General features: G+C 42.8%; 1 protein-coding gene across 5 annotated transcripts in view; it reads left to right on the forward strand.

Moving 5' to 3' along the window:
• The first annotated feature begins 2,386 nt into the window (after positions 1 to 2,386).
• Positions 2,387 to 12,786, forward strand: part of gria3b (glutamate receptor, ionotropic, AMPA 3b) — an 82,072-nt gene continuing 71,672 nt past the window's right edge. For 2 of the 5 annotated variants that reach the window (XR_004333731.1, XM_032527459.1), the window contains exons 1-2: positions 2,389 to 2,663; positions 3,153 to 3,311. Coding sequence is in view for 3 of the 5 variants with exons in the window: in XM_032527459.1 (XP_032383350.1) it covers positions 2,585 to 2,663; positions 3,153 to 3,311 (238 nt within the window). In the remaining 2 variants the exon portion in view is untranslated. Of the gene's footprint in view, positions 2,664 to 3,152; positions 3,312 to 12,786 lie in introns of all 5 variants that reach the window. The other 3 variants (XM_032527457.1, XM_032527458.1, XR_004333732.1) reach the window with 2 other exon arrangements.

Here is a 12,786-nt window from a genome sequence, read left to right on the forward strand (position 1 = left end):
CTTTTCATCTATTTTTCAGTCTTTTTCACGTTGCCTGCTCCAGTAACACTCCTGTGAGTGTTTTCAAATCCAGGAAGGCATATCATATAATTATTTGTTTTCATGTGTGATCATATCTGTGAATTTCTACACTTGTGACAAAATTGAATTTGCAGAGGTTGAGCTTAGAGGATAACGCAGCATGGCCGAAATGTCCTAATTGAAAATAATGCAGCACAATCATCACCATTTATAATCAACTATAATGAGGCTTTATCTCAAATACTTGGGCTCCCCTTGAAGCGAATAATGTTTTTTTGCATGATTAGCTCAATTCACACTGAGTACCCAAATGCACTGTAAATGACCAATTAAATTGCTTCTTTAGTATTCTGCCAATTAATTGTTCTATACAACGTTTTATCAAACCAACATCACAAGGAGGCCTCTTATTATCCACTAAAACAACCATCAGTGTTTCAGATGCAGGTATGATGTGATGAGAGCTGGTGGAAATGGCGGTGAGTCACAGCTTGACGTGGCCCCTATGACTTCAGCAATTATGGTCAAGCGACCCACATCCTATACGACTTTGACAGGGAGGCGGTGGAGACCCAGAGAATCAATGTGATGCCATCCCAGATTAATCCCCAGAGAGTGAGTCAACAATCCACTTTGACCCTGCTTGGAAAGGCAATCCCCCCCATGTGATGGCTAGGTCATTCCATAGCATTACTTGATTGGCATGAATGATTAATACCACTCTTTCAAACACACGATCCCACTTACACTTTATTGATATATGTGGAACATGATCTTCCGCTCATCATCCTAATCTCTCAGATGGTAAACATTAAGTATATTTGCGGACTCTTAGACTCAACACCATGGATATATGATAAGAACTGGATACAGGAGCCCTGTTCCTTTCTACAAGAGTTGCTTATTGGTGCATGAAGCCTTCATGGAGCCATTGTGTGGCCCATACAGCGGGCGCACTAGAGACCTCAGCCGGCTGAGCCGGCTACTTTTACACCGGTTTAGCGCTCCACTAACTTGAACAGGGATTAAACGATTTCGTTGTGCTGTTCTGGACTTTCCAAATGTTATCGGATCGAATGGATCAGTCATTTCTTGGGGATTGTGATGCTCAAAACAATGTATCCATAGATTTACAGATGTCTTTTTTACCATGCAATTCTATGTACAAATGTATTTTGGGGCCTGAGGGCATCATGTGACAGGGCCCGGGAGTTGCAATTCCACTGTTTGGCCGCTGTATTGAAAATGCTTTAAAGCCTGGCGCAGTTTGTGGGGGCCTGTACAACACGGTTGGATATACATCGCTGTGTTTGTGATGCTTGATCAGATGTGTCATTGTAGCAGAGCCCTCAGTACGGGCTCTCACCTTTACCAGTCCTTCTTTTTTCTTCAGGATCAGGTCACACATGTTACTGCACACATCTTTAAGATTAAAACATGACACAGTCTGTCACATGTTAAAGAGAACTTGGTGCATGGAAGTATAAGTAGCTAAAGCCTTAGACATTTGCAATGCAATTAAAAACTACATTTTCATTTTGCTGAGGGTGATGAATAGGCCAGTAATCCCATAATAGCTCTCTCTTAGGCAGAATCACAGGAATGATAGATATTTCATTAGAGACAAAGTAAAACTTAAAGTAAATAAAAGTGGGTTTATAATGGTCAAACCTTCAGAGAAGACTAAATGATTTTTCGGCGAGATAAAAACAAAAACAAATCAATGAGCCAAAACCATTTTTTCAGTCAAATTGAGCCTTTTCATGATCATTTTCAGGACCATGGACAGTTCTATTGCCTCTGCGTTCTCATATCCCTCCGGCCTGTGTGTGTGTGTGTGTGTGTGTGTGTGTGTGGTGTGGTGTGTGTGTGTGAGGCATTATGTGGTTTCAACTTTTCTTCTAATGATCCCTTCTTTACCACTCTCCAACCTTAAAAATGTCATTGCTACATTGGCGATCAACACAGATAGAGTAAGATTGCAGAATGAATGAAACAAAAATGCAAAAACAAAACTTCCCCACTGTAGGAAATGACAGCAGCTCTTCATGTTCGCCTCTCCGCTGTTCCTCGAGATAGATGCAGCAGCGGGACGTGGTCAGGCAATTCGGAGTCATTGGCCACCTGAGATTGCAGTGTTTCTATTGATTCGGCCAACAGAAGGCTAATATTGACAAGTGCAGCGCGTATTCCAAGCCGTTGTGATCTAGCGGGTTGAGGCTTTTTAATTTAGCGTCAGATCAAGTTTGACCAACATTGTCCCGCCGCGACGGGTCCAATCGGAGTTCAGATCAGCTCCTCCCCCCCACACCCCCCCACCCCCAAAAGCCCACCCCTCCTCTCCCTCTCTTTTTCTCTCTCTTTCCCTCTCTCTCTCTCTTCCTCTCTTAGTTGCAAAAAAAAAATGCTCTGCAGCTGGGCTGCACCTCAATGAACCTAATTGGTGCACTGTGAGCGACCATCATCTATCCACTGGATTTCCATCGTGGCCGGCTTCCATCCAGAACATATGAATTTGCTTAGACAGACCCTTTTAAGGAGTTGAACAGATAGGTCGGAGAAAATGGCACAACGCGTGGTTTTGTTTCTACTGTGGCTCTTTGACAGATCATCCGCAGGATTTCCCAATCAGATCAATATCGGTAAGTGTCTTTGCTGTGTTAAAAAAAAAAAAAAAAAAAAAGACTGCAGATTGTGGTTTGTAGCCTATGAACAAAGATTGCAATTTCTTATGCCGGAGAGATGTGCACGGAGCGCGGAGCTCTGCGCAATGACAGAGACTAACTTGATTTATGTAGCTTATGCTGCGATTTTAAAAGCAGCTGATTGTGTTAAACTGTAGATTAAAGCTTCATCTAATGTTGTCTGTGTCAGTGTAATCATTGGCGAAAAACATCAAAGTGTTTGATAAGGAGTAAGACGGGAGACGGTCAGTTCCCCCGCACGATCTGAAGAGTTACAGGCTGGTCAAAAACGCATTTTATTCTTTCAAATACCAATCAGCCTCCTTTCTATTGCAGTCGGACGTAGCCTATAGAGTTCTTCCTCACTGAATGAAATGGCCCACCACTGACACCAGACTAAGAAAGGCACAGATGCGATTGTCTGATCTTGCTTTTCCTCTCTTTAAGGGGGGCTGTTCATGCGTTCCACGGTGCAGGAGCACAGCGCGTTCAGGTTCGCTGTCCAACTCTACAACACCAACCAAAACACCACTGAAAAGCCTTTCCACCTCAACTACAATGTCGACAACCTCGAGTCGTCCAACAGCTTTTCAGTCACCCATGCGTGTAAGTGTGCTTCTATTTCAGTCATGTCCAGATTCTCCCCCACTTCTATCCACAGCACACAGCTAGCAGAATTATTTATGTCTAAATCATCCAGTATGGAGCTTATATAGAGGCCACATCTCAATCTAGGGAAGCAGTCAAGTCCATCTCACTTCACTCTGGGTCATAAAGTCTCAATGGGAATTTACAAATACAAATTTTTCTAATGCACACAGTGTTCTTCCCATATTTATCCTACATCATTTTCTTGTCCTTTCCCGCAAAATGCATCCTTTCCTTCCTTCCTTTTATTTCTTTCTTTCTTGTTTTTTTCATAGAAATGTATGTTTATTTTGACAATAACATGATACGGACAGTCGCTGTGATTGGAAACCATATTTTGTGTCTGTCTTGAGTTTTACAGAGGTGATATTTCATAAATACAGGAATTTCACATAAAATAAGTTCCTTTGGCAACATGTTGTATACATGCTGGCCTTGGGAACGCAGCCAATAACACAGACCCTGAATCAAGGACGCAGCGCTGGAGGAGCTCATGTGTTATGGATCAGAATTGGATGTGTATTTTTTTTTTTTACTTGTGTTTTATACATTTATTTTTCATTACATAAATGATTCACTATTGAAGAAGAAATGTATCGATATATACTATACGTATACTATATACACCATTTGATTTTTTTTCCTCTCCATGAGTTATGATATGTGGTTATGGTTATGTTCCATCCCACGCTGCAACTGGTGCAGTGGCTGATCCAACAAATTACCTTTTTTTCCCCTACACCCCCACTGGCTGCAGTTTCTTGAAATCAACAGAAATGACGTGGACAAAGGGGGAAGAAATTGAGTCGAGAATGCCATTTAGTGATGTTATCTTAAATGATGAGTTCAGTTTGGCTGAATGGCCGACTTTTGGAGACACGCGGATGTGCCTGACTGGCGCGGTTGAATCCTTCTAACCCCATGTGTGGCACAGCCATAATGGCCCCTCTGACTCTCCAGAACGTCTCCCCCTGCACCCTCCTCTGACTCCCCCCCTGCGTTACAAAGCATCTCCCCCAGCATTGCAGAGTCAGCTCATTAGCACCCAGCCCTCATAGCACCTCACTGTGCTGTCATTGGGTGAAAGAAGGAAAAAAAATCCATAGCTCTCCATCCAACGCCAGCAAATGAGTTGGGCTTAGACCTGCAGGGGAGGTGGATCTGAGCAGTGAGGGAGATAAAGCAGAGCGTCATATCACACGCAGCAGAGCTGCAAGTGCCCCGACCAAGGCATCCATAAGAAACAATAAGCAAATGACAGTGAATAAATAATAGATAGTGCCGTGCAATTTCACGCATGTTGAAGAGGAAGGGAAGCATAGGAGGAAAAAAGCTTGATATCAAAATCTAATTAAATTCAGGGGCAAACAGAGCTTTAGTGAGAGGAAGGGGTTCCTGTGGGAGCCGTGGCCCCGTTTCTTGTTTCTCGCTGCCATGTCTCAGCATCTCCATCAAGAGCGCTGTCTCAGGACTGCCTTCAACTTCAAATACAAGAAAACAATGAGCTTTAAATGATGCAAAGAAACCAATGCTTAAAAGAAATGTATTGCTCAGCGATGCAAAAATAGGAGAGCGATTGTCAAATGTCATTATAATGTTTGGTGGGAGCATCTCTCTTGCTTTGATGTGCATATTAATAATCTGCTCCGCTCGAAACTTCTCTTTAGTGCTGAATGTTTAGCCCGTTACATTAAACAGGAAGGAGTTTTATACTTAACACACTTAAATGCCCTCTTCGTACTTTTAAAATAATCAACAACACCCCCCCCCCCCACACGTTTTCTTTCCAATCTGATTTGTGTAATGTATGATCTGAGACTTTTTTCAAGGTAGTGCCCTGAGACTCTTGTCAAGCTGAGCTCGCAAACCGCAGACAGCTCATGCTGAGCTCACAACAGTCCATAAGCACCTCAGACTGTCTCTACCAATGTAGTTAACAAAATAGAGATGACAGTTATTAGATATCACTTATCTGCTGACTTTCAGGCCTTTGAGGCTTCACCTCTAGTGAGTGAAGGCCTCCTGTGTTCTGAGTTTCAGATTTGTCAGCAGCACTGTTGTTTGTTTTGCAAGCTGTCAAACTTATTTAGTGGACATTTAAATTTACTTTGTCATCAGTAGCACCGTGTGGGTGATTCAGACCTTTGTCAGCAGTAGCACACATCTATTTTATGATTGGGCAATCTGAACTAAGATTCAAAAGTAGCGTTTATGCAGCTTTTGGGGAGGCAAGCTTCATTGCTTTTATCAAGAGGAGTTCTGGCTGCCTTGCAGAGTGGCTGAAATGACAGAATTTGTTTCATCTTCTTCGGACTCCTGTTTTTTTTTTTTTTTTTTAAGCTGATGGTCTGCTTTTGTGTGCATTCTCTCTTTACTCTGGGACGGATACTGCCAAAGCCCTTTACTCTGACTCATCATGTAGATCACTCCCCCCCATTTACTGTACATCCTTTAAAAGTAATATAATAAAGGTAGAGGAACAAAAGGATGTGCATACAGTAATTCAAATTAAACTCGCTGGAATTTATTTTGCTTTTCAGAAACAAAATGTGTAAATCCCTAGGTGTGATGAAGGCACATTCTCGTGTCAGAACAATTTCTTTCAAGTCTGTTTCAAACCATATGCTATTAATTGAATTAGTGGCCGGCAGCAAAACAATGTGTGGCTTCAGTAATCCTCAAGGCTTGGCTTTGTACTGCTGAGGCATGGTGTGTGCTTTGGTGACAAGACTGTTGTGTGCTTTGAAGTGACATCAGAAATTGTGAAATGTGTAATTAGCAGTGTGGGGTCCATAATAGCTATGGAAACCAGGACTCAGGTGTGCTCACAGAGAAGACGGGAGTAGTTGAAAGCAAAGGGTACCAGTTTGAAGAAAGCAGAGTCGACAACATTAATGTTCCTGATGGTCACGGCTAGCCAACTTAATGACACCGCCATCCTTTCTCTCCTGTGTACCCTTCTTCTTCTTCTTCCTTTACCTGAGGCAAAGAAAACATCAAGCCCCCCCCCCCCCCACCACCACCACACTCTCCTTGCCACGCTATTTATTAGATTACTCGCCTTGATTCCTGTTAAACGAAAATTTTGCAATGCTTGGCTTTTGAATCTCATCTCCATTTTTCCCATTCCTCATTCTGTCATTACGCTAATGGTCTGTGTCCCCTCTGCCACCCTCTTTACATGTGCCTACCCCTCTTTTATCGAATCCTCCAGGTCCTTAAACCCTGGCAGTAGCAGATGCTTCTTCAGCTGCACAGTTCAGCCACAGTATTAGCATCAGCTACTGTAGGCAAATCTGCTTTGCTCCAAGATTGTGGAGAAAAAAGAGTCGCTGGGATTTAGGTTTGTCTTTTTCCAAGGCAAGAAAGAGGAGGGACAAGAGAAAAACAGAGTGACTGTAAGGTGTGATGAATCTGATTGTGAATAGAGAGAAGATGAGGTTAAACAAATAGCTTGACAAGTTAGATGAAATGATTGATACCACTCTCTTATCTGTATGGTATATTAAGCTAGAGCCAGCAGCAGGTTAGCTTTACTTTGCTTACCTTAGCATAAAGACTGGGCATTTTTACACTTCCAATTTTTATGTGGATTAAAGAGATAACATAAATGTTAATACACAAGCTTCAGAGATGCTGGTGGGCATATTTGTTTGCCGTGTTGCTACCAGGGTAGCTGTTTCCCCCTGTTCCTAGTCTTTATGCTAAGCTAAGCTAACCGGATTCTGGCTCCAGCTTCCCATTTACCACACAGACAATAGAGTGGTATCAACATTTTCTTCTAACTCGCAACTAGCAAGAAAGTGGACAAGTGTGTTTACCAAAATGTCAAACTATTCCTTTAACACTGCTTCAGGTGAATTGCAGTTGACTTATGTGATGCTGGACGTTCATGCTGCCTTATTGTCAGTGGGAATCAGTTTACTGAAATATAAATTAAGGCAAGTATTTTGAGACATCAACATCATTCATTAGGATTATCATAACCCCTCAGTAACACAATGCACAAGCTTACTTTTTGGTCTAGACACAACACATTCTTAAAAACATCTTCTTCTCTGACCTTTACGCCCACCCAGAGAGTGCTAGCACTGCACATGTTGCCCAGAAACACCAACAGTCTCTTTACACCGGCGGCCCATGCAATGACAGAGCACATGTGGCAAATGGCATATGCTGTGAAGCACAGACGAAAGGGCCCTTACCAAATCTTCACATGTATTGTTTTGCATAGCTTTTGGCGCTGTTGTTGTTGGTGGTGGTGGTGTGTGAATGGATGGTAAACAAAGCGACAGGCAGGCTGCAAGTTTTTGCAGAGCATGGCCTGACAGATACAAGCTATGGTCGAGAGGAGATCCTCAGGTGATTGCAGTAGTGCCACACTTCTTGTCCTTGCAGGCTGTAACTCAGCTTGAAAGGTGTGACCAGGGAAACATGGCAAGGGAAGCTGGGTAAAACAAGAGTGGTGGGAGGACAGAGACGTAGACCGCAGTAAGAGAAAGCAAGAGGAAAAAGAATTTGATTAAAGGAGGTTTTAGATGTTGCTTTTGTAGAGAGTATGTGTGTGTGTGTGTGTGTGTGTGTGTGTGTGTGTGTGTCTGTGTGTCTGTGAGTGTGTGTGAGTAAGTGAGTGAGTGAGTGAGTGAGTGAGTGAGTGAGTGAGTGAGTGAGTGAGTGAGTGAGAGTTCTCCAGGCTATGGGGGTTGTGCCGGGACATGCCATCACAGTCCAGCTGTGTAAGAGGCACAGATGGAGGTTTGTTTGTTGACGCACAGGCATGTGCATGCGTGTGTGTGTGTGTGCGCACATATGCACAGAGCCACGCACATAGACCCTGTAAGCGTATACACAAGCTTAGATAGACACATCCAATGCTCCCTCTTCAAATTTCTTACTGACAAAATTTCAGTGTTTTGTACCAAAGCTCCTGTGACACACTTCATCATTCATCCAAAGTAAAGGTCACTGTAAAAAGAATGACCACGTGTCTCTTTGTGCAAACACAGTTTTAGTAGATACCCTTTTTGAAATGTATGCAGGCTCAGATTTGTGTGAAATGTGAGGAAAAAACAGGCACATTTGATAGGCACCATGACTGTGCAAACTCCTCTGAGAGAAACACGAGCCACCGTAGGGTAACGTGATGATGTGATTTTAGAGGCCAGCAGGCCAGGCGGTCTCTGAGGGCTGTCGAGCCGGCTGGATCCGGGGCCTCAGTCAGATAAGTGGTACAGTAACAGCCACGGGTGAGGTTACATGCTTTGGGAATGGCAAGGCCTCTAAGAGAAGAGCGGGATGTCAGCAGAAGGAGTGACTGACAGCATAGCTCAGATAAAAAAAAAATAGGATGAGGCAGGGAAAGGGTGGAGTTTCTGTCAGATAGAGTCACGTGTTTTGATGTGACTCAAGCTTAAAAATGTCTAACGGAGTTATTGTCATTATTATTTCAGGAACATTATGACTAAAAAGTCCACATTTCCATAAAACTAATGTTACTTGTTATTACTAAGTGCTACAGTAATCGCTACTACATCACAGCAAAGCCCAGCATGTCTTGCTGACATTTAATACTGATGAAATAATAACACATAATCCTACTTGTTTTTATCATTTTCTTGAAGTCTTGCTGGTTTGACCACTGGTATTTTTAGTTATGGCCAGATGAGGTTGAATCTTTTTCATTCAGCAAACACATAAAAGGCTGGACAATTTCCAAAGGCTAAATATTCAAATGGAACACTATTTTGACCTAATTTTCTGGCCATGAGATGCCCTCTGCTGTATTTTATTTATGTATTCTAAAGTCAGGCACACAGCTAAAGCTGTAATGAGATTCAGACTAGAAAACAAAGTATACACTCCGAGGCAGATTCCACACAATGAATTTTTAATCAGAATATCAGAAGATCCTCTTAAACCCAACCTGAGGAGGTGTTCCTGTCGGAGTATTATTTGTCTTGGAATCAATGACGCTGGCAGATGTTGTTTGATAAAACAACAGCTTTCCTCCCATGGCTTCAAATCTCCATATATTTTTCACAGACACTGGGCATTTGGCCACTTTAGCAGCTATGGAAAATATGAAAACAGACAAATCAAGTGTAGGGACAGATTTTCTGATTTGGAAGATCAGTAACCCACATCACAGATTTACGTTGACACTTTGAAAGATTTCTCTCGCCCCGACAGTTAACAATCTTTTGGTCTTTGGATCTCTTATTGATTCCCTATATCTATCTGCTCTATTGCCATTGGCATTTGTGATCATTTGCAAGCATGAGGGATTAAGCTAAAATGATTATGAATGGACCGTCATGACACCCTGAAGATATGGTCACCCTGCAGCCCACAGTCATTCAAGCAAACAGCCAACATAGAATTGCTGTATTATCATGATGTTTATACATGTTAAGTGCATACTACAGTAGTTCTAATACTACCAGAAATGATTTACCTGCATCTGTGACATAGCATGATTGCTTTTAAAGCCTTACAATTTAAATAGATTTGTATTAAAACAATTTACGCCACAGCTGAGCAATAAAATTCCAGATATTACTATTAACCAACCAACCAAGAATTGGTTTAAGCATAATTTGTGCACTACTGACACATATGTGAGCTTAATGGAAAACCAATGAATGCAAGGCGTAGATCAAGCCTCCTTTTCGTCACCAAACCTGATGCAACGCGACAGCCCATCTCTGCTCCGCACATCTGTTCACCACAGCTCAAATAATAGGGTGGTCTCTGAACTATAAGTCAACAATGACAGGCAAAGTCTGTCTTCCCTTATTGAAGATGATATCAGTGCTGCATTGTGACGAACATGAATAGCTGACTGACCATATAAAAAGCAAGCGATAAAGACTATGAGGGACAAGAGGAGAAACACCAGAACTATGTGGTGCATTAGACACATTCGCTGCAATGCTCTGTGTGAGATAAAAGGGTTCATGATAAAAAAAAAACTGCATATGTTGTGCATTTGTAGGCAAATCAACAGGGGGGAAGCTGCCATTGTGAACTATTCATCTCAGGTGCATCAGGGGTATGTCTGCCAGCTGCTTTCCTTGTGGTTTTCCTCAATGAGCAAAACCTCTCAAGGAGTGGAATATGAGATTATTTTTTATTTGGAAATGCCATTTACCCTTATGCACCAGTTGCAAAGGCAGGAATGGTGTAGGTAAAGAGAATAAAAAGATAAGCATTTTTTTTAAACGATCTCCTGCGAAGATCTCTCACGTTGCAGCCCACCCTGTCTGTTTCATTCTCCTTTTGCATATATTTAATCTCTCCCCAAAAAAACCATTACAGCTATGTTCCCACAGCCATTGAAGTCACACTCAGCTAGCTATTGGCCATTCACTTGGCTCGCCTACAATACCCGTAATCACTGAATCAGTAATCCCCTACTTGAGATGGAATAGCACATCCGCATCGTGCCTCATTGGAAGTTGCTGCATTGGCCTGGCTTCACTGGGTGCAAAAGAAAGAGAACTCTGAAGTCCTCAACAAGAGCTGCTGACTGCACTGTCTTATACAAGGTCAGACAGCTTATGAAAGAAAACACTTTTGAGCCTTTTATTATTTCTGAAGAGCCCACAAAGAAAATTATTAATTGGCACCTATGTGCTGCCTAATCTTTTGAGTCCACTTGGACTGCGTTATCAGCTGTTTATTGTTTGGGTTCCCCTTTGTGTGTGTGGCGGAGCTTGATTTTTTGCGCTAAAGATGATGAATGTGGTGATGAATACAAAACATCAACAGGGAGTGTCACAATGTACTCTCCCAACTAGTAAATATTGGATCACAGTGCAACGGGGCTTCCAGCTCTCTGTCTGCCGACTGAGCAGATTGATCCGCACGTTTCTGGCCTGTTTCAAAAGAGGCAGTCGCTAGCAGAGCCCTGCCAAAGCTGGATGTCTGTGCCGAAACAAGGGCTCCATCATAACTGATTGCTTGTGACAGTTCACAGTCGCCGGGCCACTGGAGCATCATAACCTTGTGAAACTAGTGTATGGGCACTCTAGCATACAGGCTGAAGAAGAGGAGGAAGAAAAGGAAGATATTAGCATATTCCTTGCAGTGACACAGAGATGCAAATAAGACATGCCGTGCCACGAATAGCCTGTGTGGTTAATATGAAACACATCTTACGCAATGAAAGACATAATGCAGACCAACACGTCTGGAAACATTGGATTTATAGACAATTACTGCAACTGTGATTGCACTTGCAGATTGAAAACCCACACAATGTCAGAGCACGATCTGTTGACTTGTTGGAATAAACTGCTGATGACACCGAAGCAGAAATACCTTGCAGCAGGCCTGAGGAGCCAACCGAAGCCACTCAAATCACTTTATCTGTGTTGTCACAGTAACAAGCGCCAATGCATTTCTGGTTGATTCACATTGAATGCACAAAGTTTATTTGAATCTGCATGAATGCAGTAAAGAGCAGGATGAGAATCAAGTGGCGCTGAGTTACATGCTTAGAATTGTTTGCTTACCGAGGTGCTTTGACTGAGCTGCTGTTCGGTCATCAAGGAGTTGGTCGCCATTGCTCTCCGTCAGTTTTTCCAACTTAAATGTATTAAATAGGTGTGGATGATAAAAAAGATGTAGTTCTTTTGCAGCGTTGTGATCTTTTACATGCATCGTACCACAGCTTCTCCTGTCTTTAGTGCTCACAATCCCCATGAGTGAGAATTAAGTGAACATGATGTGCTCGCTCAACCATAACCCTCTTCTGTTTCTCCCTCCAATGGTTAATTCTAGGAGTGTGCTGTTGTGTGGCTCTTGCCATTTCACACATGGCTACATAAAACCTGTGGGCGTTTGCTCCCAGGCCACTATCTGTGTTTTTGTGTCCATGCATGACCGTGTGATGAAATATTGAAGTGTTCTATCATCGGCCATTGAATTGCCGCCAGAGCGATTCCTGTCCCTTAATTTTATTTTTCCTGCAATTCTTTATCTCGGTGACTTGGCGTGCAGATCAGGAAGGCAAACCTCATCTGGACCCATGACAGAGCTAATCCATCGCAGCTGCAGTTTGGAGTGAATCCATTCCAAAAGCCTCAATAGGAAGCTTCTCTCAGATGCCGGTGCCCTTTGCAGCCCTGACAGTGCTAGAACATGATGAAAAAGGACTCGGGGGGGGGGGGGGGCCTCAGTGGCTTAGCTATGTTCATGAGAGAAGGGAATAGTGGAGGAGAGAGGCACAGTGCTGGAGATGGAGAGATGAAGTGACCAAACGCTATGTTTGTGTGTCCCTGTGTGTGATGTGCATTGTACGTGCATGGCACAGTAGCTCTTCTTTCATCTCTCCACCAACCTGTGAGCTGAAGCAAGCCGAATATCTACAATATGTATCTATACTAGATCATACATAGATGATCTGGACACATTAAATAGCAGACTCAAA

Source organism: Etheostoma spectabile, chromosome 10, assembly GCF_008692095.1.
Source record: "Etheostoma spectabile isolate EspeVRDwgs_2016 chromosome 10, UIUC_Espe_1.0, whole genome shotgun sequence".
Taxonomy (NCBI): domain Eukaryota; kingdom Metazoa; phylum Chordata; class Actinopteri; order Perciformes; family Percidae; genus Etheostoma; species Etheostoma spectabile.